Source organism: Anser cygnoides, chromosome 22 (genome assembly GCF_040182565.1).
Source record: "Anser cygnoides isolate HZ-2024a breed goose chromosome 22, Taihu_goose_T2T_genome, whole genome shotgun sequence".
NCBI lineage: Eukaryota > Metazoa > Chordata > Aves > Anseriformes > Anatidae > Anser > Anser cygnoides.
Genome location: NC_089894.1, coordinates 3766543 through 3785210, shown reverse-complemented (window position 1 = coordinate 3785210; position 18668 = coordinate 3766543). Strand labels below are relative to the sequence as shown.

At 49.0% G+C, this 18668-nt stretch overlaps 1 protein-coding gene across 1 annotated transcript in view; it reads left to right on the top strand.

Annotated features, from left to right (window-relative positions):
• Nucleotides 1-17425, top strand: part of WNT3 (Wnt family member 3) — a 49531-nt gene extending 32106 nt beyond the window's left edge. Inside the window, exons 2-4 of the mRNA XM_013201438.3 lie at nucleotides 5366-5607; nucleotides 15715-15980; nucleotides 16946-17425. Of these exons, the coding sequence (XP_013056892.1) occupies nucleotides 5366-5607; nucleotides 15715-15980; nucleotides 16946-17425 (988 nt within the window). The remainder of the gene's footprint in view (nucleotides 1-5365; nucleotides 5608-15714; nucleotides 15981-16945) is intronic.
• The last annotated feature ends 1243 nt before the right edge of the window (nucleotides 17426-18668 follow it).

Sequence of the window (18668 nt, the reverse complement as noted above, 5' to 3'; positions counted from 1 at the left end):
TCCCCCAGCACTCACACAGCAGACCCATGAACTTGGCTCTCTGTGCAGGTCAGCCCAGGCTCCAGGATAGGAGGCAGCCAAAGAAAGTCTGAGCTTCCAAGCACATAGCACTTACTAATGTATGTATGTCCCATAGGCCCAGTGATTGCTGTGACCTCACTTCAGCACTGGAATCACCACCACCGGCATCATCTGCGATGTTCACAACCATGTATTTCTGCATGGCCCTTTAGGTCTGCTGGGAGCTCCAAGGATGATAACACAAGTTCCTTTTATTGAGTTAGTTAAGGGAAATGTCACAGTGTTGTACAGGATCCCCAGAGCATGTTTACATTTCCATGGGAGATCCATCAGAGGAGACAAGGAAGAGCTGCAATGTTGGGAGTGTCCAGCTCCTTAGGACAGGACGCACTCTTGGAGACGTGCAGTTCTGCTGCCCAAAGCTTTCCTGCCCAGCTGGCCAGAGGGCTGGTGAGGTCCACAATATGGTGGGAAAAAATGGAAAAAAATGCTATGAAGATTCAGCTGTTTTCAGCTGCTGAGTTTGGAGCTGGAAAGAGCTCCTTTACAGCACATTGCAGCAGCAAAACCCAGCTCTGACAGGCAGCCTGTGGAGCATTGTGCTGTCCTGAGGGTCCTGGGCAATGCAGCTTCCACTTTCTTGCAGAGAGAAAAGGAGAAAAGAAATGTCCTAGCAGCTTTTGCTCTTGCTGGCAGAAAACCTTTCTTAGTGTTCATTCTAAAAATTCCATAACATAAAAATTCCAAACATTGCAAACATAAAAATTGTATATGTTTTGGTGCAATTCTAATGTGATCAAATCCTGCTCCTGTCAAATACTATTAGGTTAAATTTTTCTCGTTACCATGTGTTTGTCCAACCAGTGGCCCAAATAGATGAGTGTGTCAGTCACCTCTGTAGGAAGGATGAAGCTGAGAGGTGGGCACATTATCTTCCACACTGAAGCAGTGCGAAGACATGAGTCACCTCTTCAAGGACGCACCTATCCACAAGGGTCTGCACAAGCCCATCTCCTTCCAGGGCTTCAAAAGTTCATCCCTGACCAATGGGAGTCATGGAGGGTCAACTCGAGGCTGCTGGATCCATTGCTCTGCCCACTCTAGTGCTATTGGACGGGAACAAAAGGAGTCACTGGCTTGACAGACAGTGTCGGGACTCCTGAGAGATTTAAGGGATTAAGCAGAGAAAGAAAAAAGGGATTTCCCATGTGTTTGCCATAGGCACTCATGCTCCTTGTGTTGTGCACTGTGCTCACACGCACACGCACAAAAGCCTACCTTTATGTGCACATCTGTCCACTCACACTTGTACACACAGGGATGAAAGGGAGTCCCCCAGACAGGCAGAGCTGTCTGGCTTTTATGGCTTCTGCCCTCGAGCATGCAAAATGCCTGGGTTGTGAGTCGATGCTGGGAAAATACGTCGCCTCCTGTGGGTAAAGCTGGGACCAGTGGAGCAGGGATACAAAATGGCTATTTCCCTTTGACGCAATGGGAACTAGAGAAATGTAGGCTCTGATAGCAAGGAAGGATGCCAACACGGAAAGAAAGACAGGAAAGTGTGGGGCCTGTTTCCCTGAAGGATTGCATTGGGTTTACGTGGCAAGGGTTTGGTAGCAGGGGGGCTGCAGGGGCGGCCTCTGTGAGAAGAGTCCAGTAGCTGCCCCATGTTAGATAAGGGCCAGCTCCAAAGGGACCTGCTGCTGGCCAGAGCCAAGCCAATGAGTGGTCTTGGCTGTGCCTCTGTGAGAGCAGACTTAAAGAAAGAAAGAAAAAATAAAATCTGCTGCACAACAGCAGCTGGGAGAGAGGAGTGAGAAAATGTGGAGAGAACCAGCCCTACAGCCACCAAGGTGAGTGCAGCAGGAGGCCAGGAGGTGCTCCATGCACAGAGCAGAAGATCCCCTGTGGCGTGTGGAGAGGTCTCTGGTGGAGCAGGCTGTCCCCCTGCAGCCCATGGGTCCCACATGGAGCAGATCTCCACACTGCAGCCTGTGGAGGAGCCCCCGGGGGAGCAGGTGGATGTGGCCTGGAGGAGGCTGTGGCCCATGGAGAGGACCACAGTGGAGCAGGCCCTGGGCCAGAGCTGCAGCTCGTGAAGAGGAGCCCACGCAGGAGCAGGGGGTCTGGGGGGAGCTGCTGCCCATGGGGGACCCAGGTTGGAGCAGTTTGCTCCTGATGGATGGACCCCATGATACGGAGCCATGTGGGAGCTGTTCTTGAAGAGCTGCTGCCTGCGGGAAGCCCACACAGGATCAGTTCAGGAAGGTCAAAAGCTTGTGGGAGGGACCCAACGTTGGAGCAGGGGCAGAGAGTGACGTGAAGGCATGGCAGAGTTGAAGCATTACAGACTGGCCACAACCCACATTCCCCGTTCCCCTGCACCGCAGAGGGGGAGGATGTAGAAGAGGGTGGATGGGGGGAAGGTATTTTTAGTTTGCCTTTTGTTTCTCACTACTCTCATCTGTCATTAGTTGGTAATAAATTTCATTAATCTCCCTATTCTGAGTCTGTTTTGCCCATGACGATAATTGGTGAGTGATCTCCCTGTCCTTAACTCAACCCATGAGCCTTTTTTCATTGTATTTTCTTGTCCTGTTCTTTTGAGGAGAGAGAGTGAGAGAGCGATGTGGTGGAGCTGAGCTGCCCACTGGTGTCAAAGCACCCCAGAGATCAAATTTACCATCCAGATAAGAAATTAGGACAAGATTTTTGTTGGTGAGCCGCAGCACCACTAGCCTGCACGCGTGACATGGGGTGGAGCCCATGGCCAGCACACCAGGCCAACTCACCACCACTGCTGCGAGAAACTTCTGCCGCAGGCACAGCCTTGTGACCTCTGACACTGAATACAGACTTCACCTCCAACACTGAGTAAAACAGAGCAGAGAATCTCTGAACAGATGAATCGTCTGCAAGAGCAGATGTCTGGGGGAAGGCAACTCAAGCACCCTGCTTCTTTCCACTACTGCTGGCCCTGCTGGATGGATGATGAGGTTAAGATTACTCACAACTGTTGCTTGGAGCTGACAGGTCTTCGCAGCAATGCTGAGTCTTCCCTGATCAAATTTCACTTGGTGGGAGTTGGAAGCACAAAGCAGCTCTGGGAACCAGTCCTCGTGTGCTGCCTGTTACACTGTGCTGCCTCCCAACGGTATCTTCATGCCCCTCTGCTGTGTGTCCTTCTGCCGGGTGTTGGAGATGGAGTCAGAAAATTATACCCTGTGCTCTGCCCTGAAGTGTTGGCAGCTGCAGAACTGTCCTGCTGTGGGGTTGCTGAGCAGGGGAGGTGCAGGAGAAATGGGCTGAAGTGACTTCTCTCCATAGCTGGTACCCTGGGATTTCCTTTTCATCCTACAATCTTTAGGGTGCAATTAATTCAACCACTTATGAGTGTCAAATCAGCAACAAGGGCTCTCCCAGAGCCATTTAGTGTCCAGTGCTATCCCCAGCAAACCAACTTCTTACTGCACTTGCTGATCCTACAACAAGTTCTGGTGAAGATCCCCATGTTTCTATGGGACATGCGTCAGGCCTAGGCATCCTCCGGGGCAAAGTGAGACGTGGGGTGAGGAAAACAGCAGAAGACACTCAGCTCATTGGGGCAGGGGTCTCTGCCATTTCCATCTGTTTGTTTAACGTCCAAAGTAATGACCCTGGGAATTGGCTGAGACTTCTACAGCATATTGCTCAGGTGCAATCTCAGCATTTGAGCTGGATATCAGGATATATTAGTGCAAATAGCCTCTCTGGGTGCCATGGCCAATTTGGGGCTAACTGTTGAGTCATTTGCAACCTTTAGAAAAGTGATGTTTGGCAGTTATTGAAACAAGCACATCTGCTTTATCATGAGCATTTCAGGACAAGCATAGTCAAACACAGGTCCCATAAGGCAATGGCATCTCTATCCTTGGTGGTTTTCAAATCCTAGAAGGACAAGGCCCTGAGAAACATAATCTAGCTTTAAAACTGGCCTTGCTTTGGGCAGAAGATTGGACTGGAGACCTCCTGAGGTCTCTGCCAACCTGAATTAATCTGCGGCTATAAAATGATTGATTAGCTCACAAGCATTCTTCAGGTATGAGTGGGCAGATTAGGAAAGAAAAAAATATTGGGAGGAATGGTTCATGCCCCAGATTGTGATGCCATTCAAAGGGAACGTTACAGACTGGGCAATGGAACAGGAATGTCATGTAACAGGAATGTTGTGCGGTTCAACCAAGGAACCTGGGGAGAAATAACCCCATGCAGCAATGCAGGCTGAGGGCAGGCCAGCTACAAAGCAGTGTGCAGAAAAAGATACCTCATCTGGCATCCTCTATTCAACTCTCAGCTCCCCAGCAGAAGAGAGGTATGGACATATTAAGTCAAAGCTCTTTGGTATTTGCCCATGATAGCATCTGGACTGAGATTTCTGTACTGGAAGCAACTGAGTGCTTCAAGTCTGCTCCTTTACAGAGCCACCTGCTCATTCACAGGTTTTACCACATGTTCTGGACATAGACTGAAGGGGGCTTGGATGCTAAGCAGCAGTAACTGAAGGACTATCCTCGTTTTTGCGTAATAGCAGGTATCTTTTTCAGCAAATATGTCTTCACCTTGCACTGATCATTTCTGGACAAATAAACAATCTGATCCATGTATTTCCTGCTTGGGAGCTGACAGCTCCTTAGACCAGTAGGAAAATATCTGGTCCAATCTGCGCTCCAGCACCTTCACCATGCATCTCCAGCCTCCTCTCTAGCTCACAGCTGCAGCTAGAGGCTGATGTCCATCAGGGTGGAACCATAGTGGTTCAACATCTGCTGGGACCATTGAGAGGCTCGACCACATGACATTGACATGCCTGACTCCAGACCGGCACCTCTCCAGTACATGGTGATGAACTCAGCATTAGACAGGACACTTCCCACACTGGCCACATTTTAGAAACCCTCGTGTCAGTGTCTCCTGACAGCCCAGCCTCCCCTTGGTACAGCTCCCTGCAGGGCATTTGTCAGATCCATCAGCCCCTTGGGGAAGCCTCAGATACTTGGGACCACTGTGAATGGCTCTAGGTGCTTCCATGTAGGGAGCTGAATCCCTCCCTCTGTGTCCACAAAGGATGATGAATTAATGCATGCACTTCTGCAGCCCAGGGTATCTTCAGGTGTGAAAGTCCTTCAGTGCTATTCAGTAGGAAGTCTCTTGTTTTCTTGCAAAATCCCTCTTTTTCAGGACTCTCACTCTCCCTGGACTATTGGTTCATCCTGACTTATCGAATTTCCCTGGGGATGGATGCAGGGGCAGGAAGAATGATGCCAGCTGGTTTCCCACCCCTCACATTGTTCTCTGTCTTTTGCAGGTCCCTCGCATTAGGCCAGCAGTACAGCTCCCTGGGGTCCCAGCCCATCCTCTGCGGCTCCATCCCTGGCCTCGTCCCCAAGCAGCTCCGCTTCTGCCGGAACTACATAGAAATCATGCCCAGCGTGGCCGAGGGGGTGAAGCTGGGCATCCAGGAGTGCCAACACCAGTTCCGAGGCCGCCGCTGGAACTGCACCACCATTGATGACAGCCTGGCAATCTTTGGGCCCGTCCTGGACAAAGGTAAACAGAGAAGTCGGGGGCTTGGGGGGGATGCAGCTGCCATGGCAGACAGAGCTGTCTCGTTTCCATTTGGTTTTCAGCCACAACGCACCCTGAACATCCTGCTGGGAACACACTGAGACTGTTGGGAAAGATTCTGATGTCCTAGCTTTCAACCCTAATTTCTCCAGTTTCTTTCTTCCATAGAACAAAATGATTTTCCCTCTCCTCTCTCCAAACACAAGTGCTTGCTCCTCTTCAGCATTTTCTCCTGAAAGGCCACCTTTCCAGATGCACAGACTGGGAACACTGGAAACGTGTTGATGAGGCACAATGAGGTTGGAAATCCCAGTGAGGTCTGGGCGTTACACTGAGAAAAGTGAGATGTTGGGCACCAAGATAGCTAGGCACCTCTAACACTAGCTGCAGAGAAATGCAGTCTGAAAGGAGACTGCTGGAAGACTTTGTTGTGAGAACCAAACTAGAAATGTCTTTCTGAAGGCGACTGCTCAAATGCAAGAGGAGAGGTATGAAAGCCAGGATGTCCATCTCATGCCTTCTCTTGACACCATGCTGAGGGACAAGCGACATCGGCAGACAATACCTTGGTTTCACAGCTTTGTAAATACAACCAAAATCATTTCTAAAGCTTAGCTTCATTGGTGTCAATACGCCCTGAATTACTACAATCCAGTGAAGTCCATGTATTCAAAGAATTCATGTATTCAAAGAAATTATTCTTACAGTGATACTTTGGAAAGGGGAACCTCATGGTACAGCTGCAGAAATTAGGGTTGAAAGCTAGGACTTTAGACTACTTCCTAAGAGCCCCCTGCAGTGTACATAACTGTGAATCTTTACTACAAACTTACAATGTTCTGCATGTAAACGGTTTATGTTTTTTTTCAAGATTCAACCTTCCAATAACAGTGCAGTTTCCTGAAATATCAGTAGCATATTTCAAAGAAAATGACTCATCTGGATTAAAATAAGATTCTTTATTGAAATTGTGAAGTCACATTAGAGTGCTAATAGGGACCATGAGATTCAATTTCTTTGTGCTTTGCCAGGATGATTTTGGGATAACTGCTATATTTACAATCAATTTGTCACCAAGGCTTGTCACACTCTAACTTGCTGCCTAATAAATACATGTCCTAAACTTCAGCACTTACAGGATCAGAAATTCTTAACTTCCCTTAAAACTACCGTAAAAATTTTAAGCATGTTATGAAAGAACTATTATAGCATTCAGGCAATGAAAAATCTCTCACCACCATTTCTGTCATCATTAAAGCACTAAAAATTTGGATTTGAACCATTCTCCCTTTAATGAGCAAACTGAACTTTGAATTTATGAAGAATATTTTAAGATTCTTTCAGCTGCAGGGACTAGAGCAAAACCTCATATGCTAACATGCCTCAACATTTCCAAGCAGTCCAAGCTGACAAAATAAAATATCACCTATAGCTCCAAAACTCTTCTGACAGAAGAAAAATTATTGAGCATATTTGCTATACAGCTTTCCTGATCAACCCATGATGTATCAATAGTCTTCTAGATTGTATTGCCAGGAATTAGCTTGAAAAACATATTAATTCTCACGTCTTACTAACATGTAAGTAGAACGGTTAAAAATAAACTATATCATCCAGAAATCATGATACATCCAAGTCCAAGCCACTTGATTGTGGTTATTATTTACATTTTTAAAATGTGCTAATGTCTTTTCACTGCTGTCTTGATAATTAATGAGCAGAGAAGGGTTTAGATTAATTTCATCTAGGTACCAATGAGTAACCTTTGGTAGTACTCAGCAATTCCCAAGGTTTGCAGCATGAGTAGCTGCAGGGAAAAATGCAGTGTTTTCAGCCATTTTTCTCAGCTGAATTAAGAGCTAATGTTGGCAATAAAAATGTTTTTGTCCTGCCAATAGAACACATTGGCTGTGATGAACCTGGGGACCAACACTGCTTGTCCCTGCTGAGGGGGCCGTGGAAGAGGTTGACGGACACATCTGTTTTGTTCATAACATCACTGTCTCCTGGGCTGTAGTCCCACCTTCCCTAGCTGCAGCAACAACAAAATCAAGAGTTGTAAGCCCATAACACAGAATCAAGATCTACAACCCCCACCTGTGTGTTTTACACCCAGCCAGACCCTGAGCACCTGTAGTGATTATTGCTGCATTCAACTTGTTGGCTTTCAGGTAACCACAGTCCTAGCCAGGACACACAGGGGGGTGTAACCCCACAAATTAAGAACCATTAATTAATAGTAAAGCTCAAACTAAGATCACAATCATTATTGCAGTTTGCACTGCACACTAGACCAATAGACACCAAATAAGAAGCCCAAAATAGCCCATATTTAAGCTATGATAACTACCTGGATGAAATCACTTCTAAGTATCAGAGTGACATTTAGGTTAATGTCATTTATTTCTCCCTTTGGTAGATTGAAAAAAAAATTGGTATTATAGAAAAAAAAACTTCAAAGGTGTATTTCTCACTATAGTAGCACAGAAAATCAGTTCTAATACAGGTTGAAAAGAAATTGGGGATAATTCCATTTTAAAGGAACTATGAAAATATTAATTACAGTCGCTTCCATTCAAGCAAAGCTTAGTCTAAAGAGCAGAACAGTTCAGGAAAACAAGGAAGCCATGTGCTGCAGCTCAGCTGCACGGACCCCTCGCATGGCACACAGGTTGTGCCACAAGGCCTCTTCTTGGTTGCTCTGGGCTTTGCCTCCCTCTGGGCACATCACTCAAGCACTGGCATCCATCCTTGAAACAGTCGGAGGGATTCCTGCCCCTGGGTCTTCTCACAGCCTCCCATCGCATCCCCATTTCGCTTCTCGTTCCAGCTGCACCATAGGACTCTAATCTCCTTCTGCAGTCTCTTGTGTGGCTTCAAACTCATTGGCATTACAGCACAGCAGAACCCCTGGGGGCTGAAATGCTCCTGTTCATGGGCTGCTGAGCACCAACATCTGCTGAGGGCTCTGCCTTGAACAACCTGGTTTCCACCCATGTGCCACTGCCCTACCCAAAATTCCAGCTTACAGGGGCAGCAGTAGCTGGCAAGCCTTAGATTTCCTCAAGCCACTGATTATCTTCCTTAGAGTTATCTTTTTTGCATGTCTTTTTTTTCTAACCTGGGCTACAAAAAAAAAAAAAAAGCAAGGCAAGAAAAAAGAAAAGAAAAAAAAGAAAAAAAAAAAAAAGAAAAAAAAGAAAAAAAAAAGAAAAAAAAGAAAAAAAAAGAAAAAAAAGAAAAAAAGAAAAAAAAGAAAAAAAGAAAAGAAAAAAAGAAAAAAAAAAAAAAGAAAAGAAAAGAAAAGAAAAGAAAAGAAAAAAAGAAAAAAAGAAAAGAAAAAAAGAAAAGAAAAGAAAAGAAAAGAAAAGAAAAGAAAAGAAAAGAAAAGAAAAGAAAAGAAAAAAAGAAAAGAAAAGAAAAGAAAAGAAAAGAAAAGAAAAGAAAAGAAAAAAAGAAAAGAAAAGAAAAGAAAAGAAAAGAAAAGAAAAGAAAAGAAAAGAAAAGAAAAGAAAACCCCAGAATCTGGGGGAAGATGCTAAGATCATGTTTTTACAAGCAAATTCTCCAGCATGATTTATACTGCAGGTGTGCAGTCTGGGGCAGCTTTAGGACAAAGAGGGAAGAAAAACCTGCTTCCCTCTCTCTCTCTCTTCTCCCTCTCTTTTTTTCTTAAAATAAGGTCATTTTTTATTAAAAGACAATGTCTGTTCCAGCCAAGTCCTACACCAAAGCCAAGGCTGAGCCAACAGCCACGTGACTCACTGCCACGCTGGGACAGCGAGCAACAGTTCCCTGTGTTAGCGATGAAATCTGGGATTTTGGCTGAAGCACAGGGCCCGAAAGCAGCCTCTTGTGAGTGCAAGGGGCGGGATGGCACCGCAGGCACCTGGTGACCATCTCCACGATGGAGGAGAGGCCACGGGCAGGGCTGGGCCTGCAGGACCAAGCTCAGCAGGAGCCTCAGCGGCCTTGCCTGCTTCTCCACCTCTTGCGCACCAGGGGATCCGCTCTTCCCCCATCTCCTCGTGAAGCAGCCGCCCTTTGCTCGCTCTCCAGGAGGATGTTGACGGCTCTCCAGAGGGTGCTCCTCAGCCCTGAGGCAGGCTCGAGCCCGCTGCAGGTTCCACCGGTCCTTCGCTTGCCGTGCGTGGCCGTGAGGAGCGTGACGGTGGCCGGGCCAGGTGCAGAAAGGCAGCTGGGCCCAGGCTGCCTTCGGGGTCCTTGTGCGTTTGGCTAAGCCCCTGACACGAGCTGTGAAAAGGCAGGCAGACCGCACCAAGATAACCCATGGCTTTTCTCAGCCATGACACTTGCAGTCATTTGCATCTAAACAGGGGTGTGTGGGATCAGGGGCCGTCTTGATATAAACTCAACAGCTTAAAGGGAGGGGGAGGGAAAGGAGAGAGGGAGAGAGAAAAATAAGCTTATACTGATGAGAAAGAGCTAAGCTTCCTCCCCTACTGTGAGGCAGGGCGAGCGATACCATCCCAGCACTGCAGTCGTTTCAAATTGCTGCACCATTCACACGCCCTTTAGCCATTCTGATCCGGTGGCGGGGGGCTGGGGAGAGCCATCAATAGGGATTTCCCAGCCCGGCTGGCGGGATTGGAGGGTGACGGCAGGACAGGGGAACATTGCCCCGTTGCTACGAGGTGCTCCTGGGGAATGCCAGTGCTCTGTGCCGTGGGTACGCTGGCCGGCGGAAACATTCTGCATTATGCTGGTAATACAGTGTGACACCGCGGGAACAATGGCAAATTGAGTGTCCCAGCAGGTAACGGGCCTGGCTGGGAGACAGTCGCAGTGGTGCACTGTCAAGATCGCTCTAATCCTCCCTCGCGAGCCCCTCCCCTGGTTCTGGGAACTCTGCTCCCTCATTTCATCTCTGGGAAATTCTCCCGGCTCCTCGCCCAGACCCAGGGGAGAATTTCAAGGCGACGCATTTGTGTTCGCAGCTCGCTCCCCGCCACCCCCTCCCTGCCCCAATGCCGCTTGCAGGGGCTGGCTTGGAGGCGTTGGGGTCCGGCGGCCATCAAGTGGCCCCCGGTGCACGCTGTGCCACTGCCCGGTGAGCACGGTGCGGCCCAGCTGAGCTCATGGGGACTGTCCGCAGCGCAGCGCCGACACAGCCGCTGTCACACAGCCCGCTGTCCCAGTGCCACGCTCTTTAAAGAGAGACCTTCGAAACACGCAGTGGCTCTTCGGCCTGTGCCCATTGCTTTTCCCTACCCTCAGGGTACAAAGCAAAGGCATGTCAGAAAGCAGAGTGGTTGGTGTCCTCCCCCTCTGCCCCCAAGCTGTCCTGGTTTGAGGCCAGAAGGGCTCACGAGCTCATCTAATCTGATCTGCTTTAGATCACAGGCCACCCAAATAGCCTTTGTCAGGCTGAAAAACTTGAGTTAGATCAGTGATTTTCAACCTGTGGCCCACAGCCCCCAGTGGTCCCCCTATGAGCAGCAGTAAAAAATAACTAAGGGAAACAGGCTTTGCCTTGGCAGACAGAGGCTGGATCTCTGCTGGCATATTGGACACAGGGATGGCAAGGAGAGAAGAATTTGAATTAAAGAAAGTGAAAACTATGGCACAATCCCACCAGCAAAGACAGGACTGAGCAGCCCTGATTTAGGACTATGTTTGGCATCATAGATCTGAGCTCCCAACATCACATCAGAGACGTGTTTCTTTGGCTGGCACATACCCATGAGTTGCCTCTTTCTAGTGCCTACAAGAGGTGAAATTAGATCAGCTTGAGAGGCTTGATTTTTGGATGCTCCAGGAGCTAGATCGCACCTCAGCAGTGAAAACCACAGGCCAAGGAGCAAAAACTGGCACAACCAAGACCTCCCCAGGGCAGGAGGTGAGAGCATGACCCCTGCTCTGGGAAGACGGGACAGTCTCCAGGGTCTGAGTTAGGGAAAAATTCTGGTTTCATCCCGCATCCACTGAATACTGCCCTGATTACTCAGGCGAGCTACACCCATGAGGCACCTGGAAATGTCTCCTGCAGTGTACCCGAGGCACCATCCACCAGCAGTGGTACTCAGAACATCCCAGCCACTGACCATCCACCTTGAGCACAACTCCGCTTTCCTGCACATTGGGCCAGTTGGTCTCCGAGCTGCTTAGATAGCATCCAAACATCCCCATTGCTTCCCTCTCCTACCCCACGCATTGCAGAAGATAGGGCTGGAAGCCATGTTTAAGGCCAAGATGAAATGTAAATGAGCAGAAGGAAAGACACTTTGAAGAAGATTAAAAGAATTCATGAAAAGGTGCTAAATTAGCTGCATAAATTCACAGAGGAAGAAGACAGACAAAGGCCTTGTGCAGAGAGTGCAGGCGGAGAAAACGGCCATCAAGGGCAGCCCAATTTTGCCTTGGGCCATTCCAGCACTCAGGGAGAGAAAGGCACTTCCACTATATCCATTGGAGATGTTTTGAGACAACCCTATCCCAGAGGGAGAAGCTCTCATCTTTATGAGATGCCGTAGGGGGTTAAAGCACGCCAGTGTCATTCACCAGGGTGCTGTACCTATGCAGACTTTGACCCAGCAGGAAGTATGGTTCAACCACAGATGCTTTGAACCAGTGTGACCAAAAAATGTCCCTAAGGAAAAAATTGAGACTGAGATATTACTTTCAAAATGCTTGGAAAAGTCTGTATTTAGTACAGCCTTACTGAAGTCAATGGTCAAACTCCTGTTGATTTCAAAATAGGTAGAAATAGTACAGTACTATCTGATTTGATTTAAAAAAAAAAAAAAAAAAAAAAAAGCTTTAAAAGCATCTTGAGCAGAGCCCTGTAGCTGAGCATCCAGGTCTCACTAAAGCAAGACCCCAGACTCCCAAGTCCAGGGAGCAAAGCTTCATGTCACAGTCCTCAGCTGGGCACAACCATTTGCTTCTCCTCACTATTCCGGAGAGAGGAATGAAACCCAGGAATAAATGCAGAGATGGGTAGCCAGGCTGATGAGTGAGCAGACAACATGTTATGGAAAAACTAAACAAATATTGAAACATAGTAAAATGTCAGGTTTGCTCTGAAAAAAATTACCATGAAATAAATGCAAGAACCATAAAAGGCTACTTGAAGCAAAAACCAATGTGAGCTCAGGAACAAAGGGTCTAAATTGATTGGACTTTAAAAAAAATGGTTCAGGTTGAAAATTCAAAGAAGTTAGACCTTTGCTTGCTTTCAAAGAGCCATCAGTCAGAGCACCAGCATGAGGTGGCATTAAACTCTAAGAACACATGGTAGGAAAATGCCACCATTTATTTGTACACTTAGGAGCAGACAAGGCCATCCCCTTTTCCATCATCTAAAGCTAGATCTAGGTCTTCAATCATTTTTGGTGGCCTCTCCCTGTTCTCTTCATTCGTTCTTCAGACAACCCACTCTACTTTGCCTCAGCAGCACAGCTGCATGAGGGATGCAGGGAAGTCAGTCCTGCATTTAGTTCTCCACGACTAGGTCTTGATGGATTGAATAGCTGTGAGATCTTCTCTTTTCCAAAAAATGCTCTGCAATTTGGACCAAGAACAGCCAAAGAGAACCTCAACAGGGCTATATTCATTTATAGTATTGTTTCTTTGGTGCTTCTAACATCTCGTAAGTTTTGTCTGGTAGCAGGAAGCTAGGAGAATCTGTCTTGATGGCTTCGTTCCAGCTACTGCTTTGGGTGTGCTATTCAGGAGAGTCACCCACACTGCCATCTAAGGGGTGCGCTTCAATACTGGGCTTTTCTCATTTCTGCCCTGAACAACTCATCGTAATCGGATGGTCCTCATGTTTCTGGAACCCATCACTGGGTGAGGAAGGAATGGCTGTGGTGCTCAGACAGAGCTCAGTGCAGCATGCAGGGCAGCTGGAGGGGTTTCAGGGCACAGGGAAAAGCAGCAGCTCCTTGGCTTCAGGCACTTGATGTGAGCTTGCAGGCTTCAGGCACAGAGCAGGCAGCTTTGGTGCTGGGGGCCCAGACCTGAACGCAGGACTCCAGGTGGGGTCTCACGAGAGCAGAGCAGAGGGGCACAATCCCCTCCCTCGCCCTGCTGCCCACGCTGCTTTTGGTGCAGCCCAGGTTATGGGTGGCTTTCTGAGCTGCAAGCGCACATTGCTGGCTCACATCGAGCTTCTTGTCCACCAACACACCCCAGGTCCTTCTCCTCAGGGCTGCTCTCAATCCATTCTCCACCCAGCCTGTGGTTGTGCTTGGGATTGCCCCGGCCCAGATGCAGGGTCATGGATTCGCACAGCCGCATCTCTCAGGCTTGTCCAGGTCCCTCTGCATGGCATCCATCCCTTCCCTCCAGTGTGTCGGCCGCACCACACAGCTTGGCATTGGCAAACTTGCTGAGGGTACGTTCAGTCTCACCGTCCACTGAGCCAACAAGCTGAAACATCAAGTCGATGTAACCATTTTTATGGCTTTTGGCGGCTTTCCCATACCCATGTGCATTTTGGCTGCTGTCATCCGAAGTCCACGTTCTTTCTGGATTAAGGCCCCACAGAACGACCAGAGAAGGGGAGGTCTTGAAAGTCCCCCTCCCATGGCCATGGGTGGAAGAGGTGATGGACAGAGTTGCTGCAGTTCATTAAACCCCCTGCACCTTCATCTTCATGTGGATTCTGGGTATATCTTTGTTCTTCTGAAACATTTCCTCTAATTAGCACAGAAAATCCACACATGCTCCCCTTCCTAGCTCCCAGCCCACTCGGGCATCCTGGACATTTTATTTAACCTTTTATTCAGCATTCAGTGCTTTCAGGAGTTCTCTAGCTTTGTCCCTGTCAAAATGTATTCACTGCGGCTGTGTACATGGAGAATGCCAATAGTTACACTCAGAATTTCACCTGCTTCATCACACTTGAGTTTCATCTGCTTTGATTTCCTCCAGGATTGTTCACTAATTAATGAGCAACTGCAAGGTTTCCTTCACACCCTCAGCTGGTTTTAGTCTACTACAAAGCCAGGTGGGTTAAATGTGCGTAGGTGAAGAGCTCAGCCACTCTGCAAGGGCATTTCAGCCTGGAAAGATACTCTGACAAATGAAGCTGAAGCAGAAGTGACTCAACCAGGCCCAGCATCCCATCTTGAGCTCTCAGCCTGTCTCATCCTGTTGTCTGTCCCCCACCAGGGGGTGAAAAGCCTGCTGTCACTGGCACGGCAGGCTGGACACCTCGACAGTCTCTTGCTGCCTGCAAAAGGTCCGAAGGGACCTCGTCCAGGAACTCATTTTCTGGGTGAGAAAGTCCAAGCTTAATTCTGAAATATAATTTCAAATGGGGACAGTGTCTCCAAGCCACAGTGTGTGGGGAGGGCCCCAGCCTGCAGCCCCACGGTCTGTCTTTGCTCACAGCTCTTCAGGCTGGTGTGTGGCATCTCTGGGACAACGTTGGTGCCATCGTGCACAGAGTTCAGTGGTGACAGGAAGGTTTTTTGGTGGCTAATAGCATCTGCTGCTGTAAAGTCACTTAGTTTAGTCTAGATGCATTTAACTTTAATCACTAGCTCTTAGGCTTTGTTCTGCCATCATCTATTCTGTATCATCTGAAGCCTTTTCTCCATTTCAGCATGTAGAGAAGTTACTTCGTCTCCCCTTGGGCTAATTCCAGGCACTGAGTCCCTTAGTCCTCTTTGGGTTTCCAGACCAGAAACGATCACAGAATGGAATCACAGAATGGTTTGGGTTGGAAGGGACCCTAAAGCTCAAGTTCCCACCCACTGCCATGGGCAGGGAGACCTCCCACTAGACCAGGGTATTTATTAATTACTCCAGTAACTCTTTCCCAAGGCCCTTTAAGCTCTTGCCGTCATTTGGTTTAAGCAGGGTCCCCTGTGCTGGATCACATACCCCACTTGTGTTACACAGAGCTGGAGCCACGCTTCTCTCCTACCTGCTGCTCCTGCCTACGTGTTTCAAAGGGCAATGCCAGCCAGCAGCACTGTATTCAAAGATGCTCATTGCAAAATGAGTAAAATAATGTTTAGTGATTTAATGAGATGTAGAAGACGCTGAAGAATGTTGGGAAGGAAAAAAAAAAATGCTACCATGACAGATAATCCCATGGGCTCTCTTTATTCCCAGCCACACGAGAGTCTGCCTTTGTCCACGCCATCGCGTCGGCCGGCGTGGCCTTCGCTGTGACCCGCTCCTGTGCCGAGGGCACGTCCACAATCTGCGGCTGTGATTCCCACCACAAAGGGCCTCCGGGAGACGGCTGGAAATGGGGGGGATGCAGCGAGGACGCCGACTTTGGTGTCCTGGTGTCCCGGGAATTCGCAGATGCTCGAGAGAACCGGCCGGACGCCCGCTCGGCCATGAACAGACACAATAACGAGGCCGGCAGGACGGTGAGTGCTCGGCGGGCCCAGCGGTGGCCACCCATGCCTGCAAGGATGGCCCAGCCTGGCTCCAGAACTGGACCACAACGGTGCCCAAGCAGGAGCTTTCTAGGGGTGTTTCCAGGGCACAGCATTTCCACTCTCTGCAGGTGCAGGTTTCTTAACCTGCAGGTGGAGGTTAAGAAGAGGTAAAGCATGCCTAGTGTCCAGCACAACCGGCCCCAGCCTGGTGACTCTGGCTGTAAGCAGGCACCTGTGCTGCTCTCTGCTGAGGGCTGTTTGCAAACTGAGTGTGTTTTAACCACGTTAGCGTGAGACCTTGCTTAGAGCAAACTCTCAAGATCACTTTTCCATAGTACAGTAGACAGAAGTGGAAGGGCAGCAGCTCAAATCTCTAACTTGTGTTAAATTATTCCAGTTTCCTGTTTAAAAAAGCAAGTCTAACAATTTTAATAAAAATCAATGATTATGTTGCACCACATGGATGAGATTTCTGGGGAAGAGAGAGTATAATGTCCCTAGATTCACAATTTCGTTCCTTTTCTAGTGCAAACCAGTACACTCAGGGCATAAAATGAAGGGTTATTAGCAAAGCCGTGACAAGTGGGTCAGTCCACATCTGGGTGTCAGAGACATCCTCCAGCCCTCAACTGCTCTGGGCTCTCATTGTCCAACACACAGGACAGGGAAGATCCCAACACTTCCCTTGAAAGGATCAGACCTTGGCATTAGATTGGATTAGATAGAGGATTAAAGCAGCTGCCCACCTTAGAAGTGTTTTTTCCAGTGCTACATATCCATCTAGAGATATTTCTGCCACATGCCAAAGCCCCCATGCATTAACCGCTACCCTATGCCATCCAGACCAAGCTCAGATCAGATGTTTGAATCCAGGTAGCAGAGGGGAGTGATTCAAAACCAGCTCACGGCACTGTAATCCACTGCTGACTGCCTGTTTTTTCTCCCCTGGACAGACCATTCTGGACCACATGCACCTCAAGTGCAAGTGCCACGGTCTCTCGGGAAGCTGCGAGGTCAAGACCTGCTGGTGGGCCCAGCCTGACTTTCGGGCCATTGGTGACTACCTGAAGGATAAATATGACAGCGCTTCTGAGATGGTGGTTGAAAAGCACCGGGAATCTCGGGGATGGGTAGAAACTCTTAGGGCCAAGTATGCTCTTTTCAAGCCACCAACAGAGCGGGATCTGGTCTACTATGAGAACTCCCCCAATTTTTGCGAGCCCAACCCAGAGACAGGATCCTTTGGGACAAGGGACAGAACATGCAACGTCACCTCACATGGGATTGACGGCTGTGACCTGCTGTGCTGCGGTCGTGGCCATAACACCAGAACTGAGAAACGGAAGGAGAAGTGTCACTGCATCTTCCACTGGTGCTGCTATGTGAGTTGCCAGGAGTGCATACGTGTCTACGACGTCCACACCTGCAAGTAAACATAGGCAGGTTTCCAACTGATGGGAGGTTGCTACAGAGCAGGGCCAGAGGGTCACCAGCCCTGGGATCAGCCTCTACACGGTGGCCTCACACTTCAGAGGATGGCACAAAAAAAAATCCTAGTGCTCTTGGCCAATTTGGTTGGAGCAGACACCCTCCTACCGCCAGCCGCAGCGCTGCCAAGAGGACTCACAGCATCACCCAGCCTCACCCACACAAGACAGTCCGAGGCTAGACCCGACACCGCAGACACATGAGATCAATTATCTGCTGACTTTTCTCGTGCTGCTTGGCATGACAGGCTGTCTGGGGAGAAGCAGGGACAGCGCAGGGACAGCACAGGCCCGCACAGCCACGGCCGTCGGTGTGCTGTAACGCAGCACGCACAGCTTTCGGTTCTGACCTCCTCTGCAGGTCTGGCCCACCTAGACGTTCATACGGGGTTTCAAGTGGAAATGAATTTAACACGGTGAAAGCAGAACAACTCCAGGTTCCCCCACCTGCCATGGGCTGGCCTGGCCTCAGCAGCTGTGGTGAGGAGCAGGGAAGGAGCCAGCCCCCAGCAGCCAGGCCCCTTCTTTCCAGCTCCAAGTTACGCTGGAGAAACAAGCCTGAGTACACACACAGCCTTACAGCCCGTCTCCCCTTCACTCGCTCTGCTCCCCATGCTCCAAAGCCACCTCCCCAAATTCCCCTGAGGAGCACAGCAGGAAACCAGAATCCAGAGCTGCTCCTTCAGCATTTGGCCCAAGTCCCAGGGAAGAGCAGGGCCCGTGTGGTGACGCTGCAACCTCTCGTGTGGGACCACACCACTGCTCCGGCGTGCTCTTTGCCGTGCAGCTGCTGAGAAGATTTTTAAGCTTTTGCTGCCATCTTTCCAGGGCAGCCCAAGATGTGATCTGGGCAGGTGCACACCGCTGATGCACCCGTTTACCAGGCATTCCCTAGCATGACTTTTTATGTTCCAGGGCGAGCTCAGAGCATCTCTGATAACGGGGTGTCCGCCAGGCTAGCTGCTACACCAGCTTTTAGCATCAACAACGGATGAGGAGACAGAAGCTGTAGCAAGAAGAAATGCCTGCCCAAGCCTTCTTGCCTTCTCCCATCTGACAGACTTGTTCAAACCACTTCATCCAGCATGAGAGAGGCAAGGGCAGATGAGGAAGGGAGAGTTTTATCCATCGGCATGGAATAGTCACAGTCCCAGGCAGAGCCTCTCCTTCCCTTGGGATTTAAGTTATC